This window comes from Polypterus senegalus, chromosome 3 (assembly GCF_016835505.1).
Source record: "Polypterus senegalus isolate Bchr_013 chromosome 3, ASM1683550v1, whole genome shotgun sequence".
Taxonomy (NCBI): Eukaryota; Metazoa; Chordata; class Cladistia; order Polypteriformes; family Polypteridae; genus Polypterus; species Polypterus senegalus.
In genome coordinates this window covers 294365844-294376912 of record NC_053156.1, presented here as the reverse complement: position 1 = coordinate 294376912, position 11069 = coordinate 294365844, and the positions used below count along the sequence as shown (strand labels likewise).

Sequence of the window (11069 nt, the reverse complement as noted above, 5' to 3'; positions counted from 1 at the left end):
TTATATTACATGTCTGTACCGAGTAACAAAGAATAATCCTAACACAGGGGTCTGCTGGAGCCAATCCCAGCCAGCACAAGGCAGGAACAAACCCACTGCAGGGCACACACACCCAGCACACACTAGGGTCAACTTAGGATCGCCAATGCATCCAACCTCCATGTCTTTGGACTGTGGAAGGAAACTGGAGTACCCGGAGGAAATCCACACAGACACGGGGAGAACATGCAAAGGCCACACAGGGAGAACCCAGGAAGTGAGCCTAGGACTCCTTACTGCGAGGCAGCAGCGCTACCACTGCACCACCATGCTGCCCTTATTATTATTATTATTATTATTATTATTATTATTATTATTATTATTATTATTATTAGTACTTGTACTTATTAGTACTTGTTATTATTACTTACCAAGCTGCGTTGCAGCACCCCAAACTCCTGATACAATGGCACAGATACAAATTCCAGTGTATAGTAAATTAAAGGTTTAATCCTGTGAACACCTAACACACAGGTCTCAAAGAAAACAAACTAAACACATGGCTATCCTTCCGCCTCTCCCTTCTCTCCTCCACTCCTCCAGGTGAGTTTCGTCCACCTCCACCTTTCTCTGGCCCCCTGCACTGAAGCTGGCTGCTCCTTTTATAGAAAACCCAGACGTACTTCCTGGGTCCCGAGACTGTGACTCAGGAGTACTTCTGGTGGGTTGGCACACTAATCTCCTCAGCGCCCCATGGTGGCATCCACTAAACCTAACAGGGCTGATCCAAAAAACTGTAGTGACCAACATACCCTGTTGGTATCTGTAGAGGTACCGTAATCCAGGGGCGCTGCCAGCTAGCCTGTTGGGGGAGACAATAACCTGAATAAATTGTCTTCCCCCGTTCCTTCAGTCATACTGGCCTCCCGGCCGGGTAAGAATTCCGGTTTAGATCTGTCGGGGATGCCAGTCCCTGCGTTACATTCCTCACAGCCTTCATTTATAAAGGAAACACATCAATAAGTTATAGTTAAGTTTGTGATATGTGCTTCTTTGTTTATTTAATATTTATATATACATTTGTTGTTCAGATTAAAGCTGTTATATGCAATACTAATGCAGTGGATTCAGGGGGGAAAGGTTGGAAGGGTGTTGGGGCCCCAAGAAAAAGGTTCCGCTTAGGGCTTCAGTTTAGCCAGGGGCGGTACTGGTAAGGCGACAGCCACAACATGAATTATATACAGTTTGGCAACTGTAAAGAAAACTTGTGTTTTTCGACTTGCACAACAGTATCTGTGAGGACACATTTGGCGAATAAAACCAACGTAATAAAATGTGAGAAAAACTAAAAGTTAATTCCTGAAAATGATAAACAAATAAATAAATAAATAAAAGCAACACAAACGGGTCGGTGAAGTGCACACCTGCCAGTCGGCGTGCGGCTCCGTATCCGTCTGCGCATGCCCGAGGAGCAGCGTTGCTCGGCTGTCTGGTAAATGATTGCCAAGTACAGCACATGCGTACCTCAAAAGCCTGCCTCGTAGCCACAAAGTGCAGTCGGGACAGCGAGATCTTGAAGTGCGAGATTAGTAAGCAGCAGCAACAGCAGCAGCAGCATGGACAGCAGTCACTGCCCAGAAAACAAGCCTGGGGTCACGGGCGACGAGCGCCAGGTTAGCGACCACGAGTACATTGATACACGGCACAGCCCTCAGATGAACGGAGACGGGGACGCCTGGGCTAATTCTGCGATTCCAGAAGACACGATTGTGGAAGAAAAGTCCAGAAGCAGGTGTGCCGGGGACCAGGCTGAGAAGGACGATGATGCGCTCTTTAGTTCTAAAGAACTGGCAGACAAGGTGGCGCTGGATGACGCGGTTGCAGATGAAGTGTTAAGTACAGCGTACATAGCGACAAATGAAGTGTCCAGTCCCACGGAATCAGATGAAGTGTCCAGTCCCAGGTTCATGGAATCCGATGAAGTGTCCAGTCCAACTTTTATGGAATCAGATGAAGTATCAAGCCCCTCTTTCATGGACAAAGACGAACGATCCAGTTACACGTACCTAGGGGACGACGAGGTGACCAGTCCAACTGAGATGGGTGAGGATAACGCGACTTCGGAAATGCTTATGGCGTTCAAACTACCTAAAAGCAGGACCTACGGGGTCGCAACACCCAAAGAAGGCTTGGCAACCATTAACGGTGACAACGTGGACGGGGACGTGGTGGACCGTGACGGAATGGACATCACCCTCTTCGTCAAGGTAAGCCGTTGTTATTCTGTTCCTACAATTAATGTTTTGCTAAGCAGAGTTAAGGCTCGCAGGAAAGCGCGATGTGTGTCACCTTAGGCCCGTGGGAGGGGCGGGGCTGATGTGGACTTTGGGTACGCGTGGGGGCGCCACCGAAGAGCCCAAGAGATCTGGGGTCCTGCCACGGGGCTTTTTAGACATCTCTTTCTGAAAGCGCGTTAGCACACCCGGAGAAGTCATCTTCAACAATCAGAATGAAATCAAATCAAAATCAAAGTTTGCCGTTGTTGATTGTGGTGTGGTGTAGCTACGGTGTGCGCGCGGCACGATTGTGGACTTTGGTAAAATAAAAAAAAACGTCACCACGCAAAGCCTTTCGTTTACTGGCGTTTGTAGGCATGGAGGGATATTTCGGATGAAATAAAATAAATATGCAAATAAAATAAGTGCATTGTAAAATTTGTGGGACAGCTTACGCTAAAAAAAAATATGACAACATATTACAAGCAATATTATTAGGTAAATACAACTACTTTTAAACTCAAGTGATGTCAATTTGTAATTGATATGTTATATATATATATATATATATATATATATATATATATGTATATATATATATATATATGTATGTGTGTGTGTGTGTGTGTGTGTATATATATATATATATATATATATACCTTTATATTGGAGGCACACTTATAAAAATAAACTTTTATTTTCTTTGTCTGGGGGCCATGTCTTGTCCTGCAGGCACAACACAGTCCCACAAGTTAAAACGGCCAGCCAGTCAGCCATTATCCATCCCACAATATCCTAACTACAGGGTCACGGGGGTCTGCTGGAGCCAATCCCAGCCAACACAGAGCGCAAGGCAGGAAACAAACCCCAGGCAGGGTGCTAGCCCACCGCAGGGCATGCACACACACACACACACACACACACACACCAAGCACACACCAGGGACAATTTAGGATCGCCAATGCACCTAACCTGCATGGAAGCGAAACCCAGGTCTCCAAACTGCAAGGCAGCAGCACTACCCACTGCGCCACTGTGCCGCCCAGTTCAAACGGCACAACACAAAATAAATTCTTCTTCTTTCCTCCAGTCCTCTCTGGCAGCCTTGTCTCCCTCCTCCCAACTCTGGTTCCCGGAGTTACAACTAATGGCTCCTTTTATAAGACCCCCCAAGTACTCCAGGTGCTCGTTGACCTACTTCCAGCAGCACTTCCGCGTGTGGCAGAAAACCCACCCAGGAGGGCTCAGCAGTTGTTGCAGAACTCCCTGGTGGCACCCTCAGATCCCGTCAGGGCTGCAACCAACTTCCAGCTCCCATGAAGCCCTGTGAGAGTCTGTTGCAACCACTGCAATCCAAGGGGGCTGCCGTCCTGCAACCCCGGGGAGGTATTGTGCAGCCCATGTCTGTTCCCCCGAACCATATATAGAAGGGGCGTCCCGGCTGGGCATGGGCTTTGGCCATCTGCCACAATATAAAGATATATATGTATATATACTTTTTTAATCCCGGAGGGGAAATTGTCTTTTTGCATGACCCTTTTTTGAAATTAACAACTGTTAAAGTCTTCATCGACCTCAGTGTTTGTGCTTTTGTCACATTACAACATGGGATTAAAAAATGACTTTGGGGGGATCAGCGCCATTTAATTTACACAATTTGTCTACCACTTTGAAGGTGCAAAATATTTTTAATTTTGACACAAACAATAATTAAGAAAAAGAAATAAAACAAATCCTGAGTATGCATAGGTATTCACACAGCTCAGTACTTCGTAGAGCCCCTTTAGCAGCTGCAGTTCTCTTGTTGAATGTCTCTATTAGCTTTGCACATCTCACCACTGGGATTGTCTCCCATTCCTCAAAGGCCAAGCTACTCCAACTCCTTAAAGTCAGAAGGGTTGTGTTGTTGTCCAGCCATCTTCAAGTCCTGCCTCAGATTCTCCATTAGATTGAGGTCTGGGCTTTGACGAGGACATACCAAGACATTTCAATGTGTCCCTTTAAGCCACTCCAGTGTCACTTTAGCAGTGTGTTGAGGGTCATTCATTGTCCTGCTGGAAGGTGAACCTTCATCCCAGTCTCAAATCTCTGGCAGACCCAGACAGGTTTTCCTCAAGAATTGCCCAGTATTTAGTGACATCCATCTTTCTTTCAATCCTGACCAGTTTTCCTGTCCCCACAGCATGGCACTGCCACCACTATGGTGTTCTCGGGAAGGTGGAAAGTGTTGGGTTTGCGCCACACATGGGGTCTCCCATGATGACCAAAAAGTTCAATTTTAGTCTCATCTGACCAGGGAACCTTCTTCCAAGTGTTTGGGGAGTCCATCACATGCTTCTGGGCAAACTCCAAATGTGTTTTTTAATTTTTTTATTAAGCAATGGCATTTTATTCTGCTCACCATTCCCATAAAGCCCCACTCTGTGGTGTCGTCCTATGGACAGATTACTCTCATCTCCCCTGTGGATCTTTGCAGCTCCTTCAGTGTTATCCTTGGTGTCTTTGTTGCATCTCTGATGCTCTCCTGGCCCGTTCTGTGAGTTTTAAGTGGTTGGCCTTTTCTCTTGGCAGGTTTGCAGTGATGCCATATGTTTTCTTGTTTTGTTATAACAGATCAATTGGTGCTCTGTGGGATATTTTTTTTATCAGCCAACCCTGATCTGTGCTTCTTCTCAACTTTGTACATGACATGCTTGGTTTTCATGTTGCTTGATTAGTGGAGGTGCTGAGTTAAGGGGCCATTCAGAACAGACATCAGGTGATAGTTAATGTGACACTTTGGCACACAGGTGGACCCTAATCAACTAATCATGTGACATCTGAAGTTCATTGGTTAGTCCGGATCTTACTGAAGGGATTCATAGCACATAAGCACTCTCAATCTTTCAGTTTTTACTTGTTTGATTTATATATATATATATATATATATATATATATATATATATATATATATAGTGGCCAATACCCCCAGGCCGCCAGATGGAGCTCTCCCTGCAGCATGGAGGTGCCCTGGATACCAGCAGGGAATTTTCCCCTACAAACCTGCTGGATACGCCAGTGGTCAACAGAGGACGCTGCAGGGAGGCCCAGAGAGTCACATGTGCCCTATAACCCGGAAGTGCGTCATAGGCAAAGCGACAGCGGAAGTGACGTGCTTCCGGGGTGAAGAAGAAGACTTTTTATCTGACCCGGAAGTGATAAGGAATCACATGGACTAGGGATTGGGAACACTTCCGGGTCAGGGAATATAAAAGGACTCTGGGAACTCCAGATGACGAGCTGAGTTGGGTGGAAGGGTGGCAACGCGTCTGGGAGTGGTGGAGTTTTTATTATTGTGTATTTATGTGAATTTAATGAGTATTGTGGAGAGGAGGGTGCTTGTGCACTGTATTTGTCCAAATAAAGAAGATTATTGGACTTTTACCTGGTGTCTGACGTCTTGGACAAGGGTTCAAGGGAGCGATAGTGCCCCATATCTTTCACTATATATATAAATATATATATATATATATATATATATATATATATATACAGTATATATATATTGTAAAAGATGTAGAATGAAACAGCAAAAAGGTTTGGGGTTTTCTGGCCCCATATATTGTAGACAATCCACAATAACTCAAAAGAAAGCAGGTCAAAATATAAACAAAACAGTTCATATGCGCGACGCCCTTCAGAGGCGTCGGCGGCCATTTTATAGGGGAGGAGCCGGAAGTGGAGGAATGCTGGGAAGGAACCGTGAGGGAGGATGGGACTGCTGACGTCAGGAAAGATGGCGGAGGAAGGGCGGAAGTGGACGTACTGGGAAGGCTATGATGGCGGGGCATCTCTTTTCCTGGAAGACAAAGGAGAAAGGTTAGTACCCGCCACTCCCTGCCGCGAATGTCTTTCGAGCGGTTTAAGGTCCGTCCTGCCTCCTACTCGCGCATGCGTGACTATATATATATATATATATATATATACATATATACAAACACATCTCCATCCATCCATCCATTATCCAACCCGCTATATCCTAAGTATAGGCTCACGGGCGTCTATTGGAGCCAATCCCAGCCAACACAAGCCGCAAGGCAGGAGACAAACCCTGGGCAGGGCACCAGCCCACCGCAGTATATATATATAATATATATAATATATATTAATTATAAAAGAAAATCCTGGGAGAGAAAGACTAGGGAGACAAGATGTGATCTTCACGTGAAGATCACGGAAGACACTTAAAAGACCCACGAGGCTAGAGAGATTGGCCACAGAGCGTCTCGCGGGGACCTTAAACATGAGACTTTGTGCCAAGAGATTGACTCAGGACCGTCTCGCGATGACGTAGAACATGAGATTCTTGCAAGACACGGCCTATTTACAAATAATTAAGAGCACGGGCAGCAACACACTCAGTCGTGTTTTGCCTTTGAGCACACACAGATCCAGGGCTCTCTGCGCATATAAAGCGCATAAGGACAATACGTTATAAATGAAATGTCAACGACTAAGCGAAGAAGAAAGAGCAGCGCGGAGAAAAGAGATTCAAAAGCGTTGGAGAGAAAAAAGAGCAAAAAAGAAAAAATAATCTAGGTGCAAATTCACAAAATAAGGAAAGTAATTATTAGCCTGGAACAAGTGGAATTAAAAATAAAAGCACGTCCAATTGGGCTCAGAATTAAAAGACAGAGAGTAAAAGACAAAGTAGAACTTCATAAAGACGTTCACAAATGTTGGCGCTATATACATGCAGAGCAGGTTAGAGATTATGAAAGCAGTGGAATTCGAAAGGCTCAAAAAGAAGTTGGAGCGATACACACGCAGAGAAAGTTAAAGAATATGAAAGCAGGAAAATCAGAAAGTATCAAAAAAAAAGAAAGTAAAGATCGCAGTAGCGCAAACAAAATTATTAGTCGAAAAAAGGGAAAATAATCACCATGGACCAGGTGTCATTGAAAAAAAGCAGGACAAAGCGAGGTCAGAAAGAAAAGACAAACAAAGTAAAACATCATACAAAGGTTAAAAAACAAGGGGGGCCAGGCACGATACACATGCAGAGCAAGATACAGAATATAAAAGCAGAAAAAGTCGAAAGTATCAAAAGAATTATAGTAAAGATCGCATTTGCGCAAACAAAGAGAAATTACTACTTGGAGAAATAACGGAAAGGCGAATTGAGATCGAATATATGGACCCAGGTGATATGTCAGAAGTATGGAAATATTGTCAGGCTCTGAAGTTTAAGTCAGAGAATTTCAAAAACGAAGTTTACCTCACACGCATTTATTGGTTACTTTGCAGAAAAAATGATTAACTGCTGATGATGACGAAGATCATTTTGTCTGTGCTGACATTCCAAACAGAGAAACCTGCCCTGAATTAGGGTACAAAGTCATTAAACACGTCTCACGGACCTCATTAAAAAGATTCAGCACGGTGGAACACGAAAGATTCCAAATATTGTTTTTACAGAAGTTCTGAAATAAAAGTGAAACTAATGAAATTGCAACAATTCGAAGAAAAAAAAATTTTGGAAAACAAAAACGGGGGATGGCGATTGGGGATTGCTTGCCAGCCCCCGGGTTTGGTTAACCGGATATACAATTTAAAGGGATTGTTATTTTCATGGGAATTGTTACATATGCATTATTTTCAATTTTACTTTAAAACTTTAGTAAAAACAATATTTGGAATGAACTTTTCTTCAAGATCGCATTGAATTTTGATTCCGTGTTTGGACTGACATCCTGACAACGCAACATATAACTGCCTGTGAGTGAATATCGTTTCTTTCTCTGTAATAAATGAAACGACTTTCTCGAATGTTTGTCCATGCTCTTTCTTTTTCGTTTTGTCATTGACTTGTCATCTAGAACGCATAAAGTTACTGTCCTGATAAAATGTATAAGAGCTGAGAGCACAGGAAGTGTGAGAGACAAAAGCATTCACACGACTGAGGTTAGATGACGGTGGTCTTGCTTGAAAATAGTTGTAAGTAGAACGTGACTTGAAAGAATCTCAGGTTGAAAGTGTCCATCTCACGGGACTTCATACCGCAACAGCGTTTTTGGAATCTTTTCATTCTCGCTGGCAACACGAATTAGACGATCTACAAGTCTACAACTTAAAGTTTAAATCCGAACAATGTATTCGATCTCTTTTCACTGTTCCTTTATTTCACAGAGTAATAATTTCCATTTGTTTGAACTAATGCAGTCTTTCCTATCCTTTTTTTGAGACGTTCAAATTTTCTTACTTCTATTATCTCTAACCTGCTCTGTATGTGTATCGCGCCTCGTCTCGCAGGACATGTACAGTTGTGCTTGAAAGTTTGTGAACCCTTTAGAATTTTCTATATTTCTGCTGTCGTGGATGCCAGGGGCGATGACCCGGCCAGGATGCCTTGGAAGACCGGAAGTGGGCATGCGCCTATCTGGAACCACGTGGGGGCTGCCTTCCTGGTTGCTTTGGGGGCCATGGGTTCAGGACATGGAAGCCCCACCCTGTAGGGGTCCATGGTTACCGCCAGGAGGCGCCCCAGTGCCTTGGGGACCTGTTGCCCCAGCACTTCTGCCACACCAGGAAGTGCTGGGGGGAAGACTTTGGAAGACACCCGGGGAGCTGCCGGGAGGACAGCCGGCACTTCCGCCACGCTGTGGCATGGCCAAGGGAGGAATGCCGGGAACACCTGGTGCTCATCCAGGGACAGGATAAAAGGGGCCGTCTCCTTTCATTCGAGGCTGGAGTCGGGAGGAGGCAGGACAAAGCACAGAGGAGGTGTGGAGGTGGCCCGAAGAGAGGCATTTGTGGCCAGGACTGTGTATTGGGGTGAAGGTGTGCACTGATTGGGTCTGTGTGACCATTGGAACAACTGTAAATATTGTAAATAAAACGTGTGGTGGTTGAAACAACATGTCCTCCTGTCTGTGTCCGGGCCAAGTTCACACTGAATAAATACGACCTAAAACATCATCAGATTTTCACTCAAGTCCTAAAAGTAGATAAAGAGAAAGCAGTTAAACAACTGAGACAAAAATATTATTCTTGGTCATTTATTTATTAAGGAAAATAATCGAATATTAATTAGCAAAGAATGGTTAAAGAAGAATAAAGTTAACTAGCCAACCCGCTGCGTACCATATGCCGCATAATCAGGCTGTTTTTTTAATGATTTTTAAGCAGAGGGAGAAAATTAACATTTGAAAAATCAGTAATGTAATAAATCAGCAAGAAAAGCAACATCGTAACAATGCACGGAATGAACCAACGCACAATCGTCCGTGACTGAAAACTGGCAGACCGTCTTCGCACCTTCTTCTGCCAGACAGACGGATGGGGGAGCACGGCGTGGAGTGTGGAATGGGAGGAGAGGAGAAGGACGTCCATTCAGCTCCCTCCGTCATGCTAGTCTGCTGATTTCTCGTTCGGTATGCGCTGCCCGCTCATGTGCCCACCTCCAACTCGTCACTTGAGTCGTCGTCTTCACACAGTCCAGATGTACCTGTGACTGACGTAGACTTTTCAATGCTCTCTCTGTGCGGTTTTGGTTGCTTTTCTATATATAATCCACCAAGACACCCGACCACGGTAGTACAAAGGGTTCGGCCGCAACCAGTGGGAGCGTATGAGTCGCACTTAGTGGGAATTCCACGGTTTGCAGCCCGAATGGGGTTCAACGGCTTACCCACGCCGGGTAGACACACGCTCAATGTCATGCATAATTATTTATTGAATGCTAAACACTTGTGGAAAGACGCGGTTGTCTAAAACGGGTTGGTGTGAGAATACAAAAGTAAGAGAATGAAAAGATGGAACTCTGGAGAGAGCAAAATACAACACAATAGTGAACCCGCGGCATAACAAACTCTGTATAATTATTTATTGATGGTTGAACACTTCTGGAAAGACGCAGTTGTCTAAAAAGGGAGGGTTTGAGGATACAACAGAAAGTGAATGAAAAGATGGAACTCTAGACTTTTCATTGCTCTGTGTGGTTTTGGCTGCCTTTCAATATATAATCCACCAAGACACCCGACCACAGTAGTAGCGAGGGGGGTGTGAACAAAGTGCAGGAGCATCTAAGAAGACGCATGTTTGTCGCGGATGCGAATTGCTGTATGTGGCGTGTAAAACAGTTTGCTATGCTGCACGCGGTCGTGCGTCATAACCGAAAACTCAGTTTTTAAAGACTGTTTACTTCATTGTGTTTTAACCTCAGTTGTAAAGGAATGTTTTAAGGACCCCATGGGATACCCCTCGGTTTTGGCTGCTTTTCTATATCTATTCCAACCAAGACACCTGACCACGGTAGTAGCAAGGATGGGGTTTGTGCACAAAGGGTAGGGACGTAATGAGTGGGAGCGTATGAGTCACACTTAGTGGGAATTCCACGGTTTGCAGCCCGAATGGAGTTCAACGTCTTACTCACGCCGGGTAGACACACGCTCAATGTCATGCATAATTATTTATTGAATGCTAAACACTTCTGGAAAGACACGGATGTCTAAAACGGGTTGGTGTGAGAATACAACAGTAAGTGAATGAAAAGATGGAACTCTGGAGAGAGCAAAATACAACACAATAGTGAACCCGCGGCATAACAAACGCCGCGTGGCTCAGACGTGCATGTGGACTCTTAGCACAGACGAAAGGGACTAACTGGATGGTCGGTGAGTTTTTGCTTGGGCAGGCAGTGTGAGGGTAAACACCGGCCGGTGAAAAAGGACTGTTGGTGGGCAGGAAAATGTCTTCCGTGTTCCTGCAGGAGCATCTAAGAAGACGCATGTTTGTTGCGGATGCGAATAGCTGTATGTAGAGTGTAAAACAGTT

General features: G+C 44.7%; 1 protein-coding gene across 1 annotated transcript in view; it reads left to right on the top strand.

Annotated features, from left to right (window-relative positions):
• The first annotated feature begins 1565 nt into the window (after positions 1-1565).
• The window catches only part of LOC120526315 (chloride intracellular channel protein 5-like), a 175064-nt gene continuing 165560 nt past the window's right edge, over positions 1566-11069 (top strand). The window contains exon 1 of the mRNA XM_039749449.1: positions 1566-2246. Coding sequence (XP_039605383.1) covers positions 1596-2246 — 651 coding nt within the window. The 5' untranslated portion in view covers positions 1566-1595. The remainder of the gene's footprint in view (positions 2247-11069) is intronic.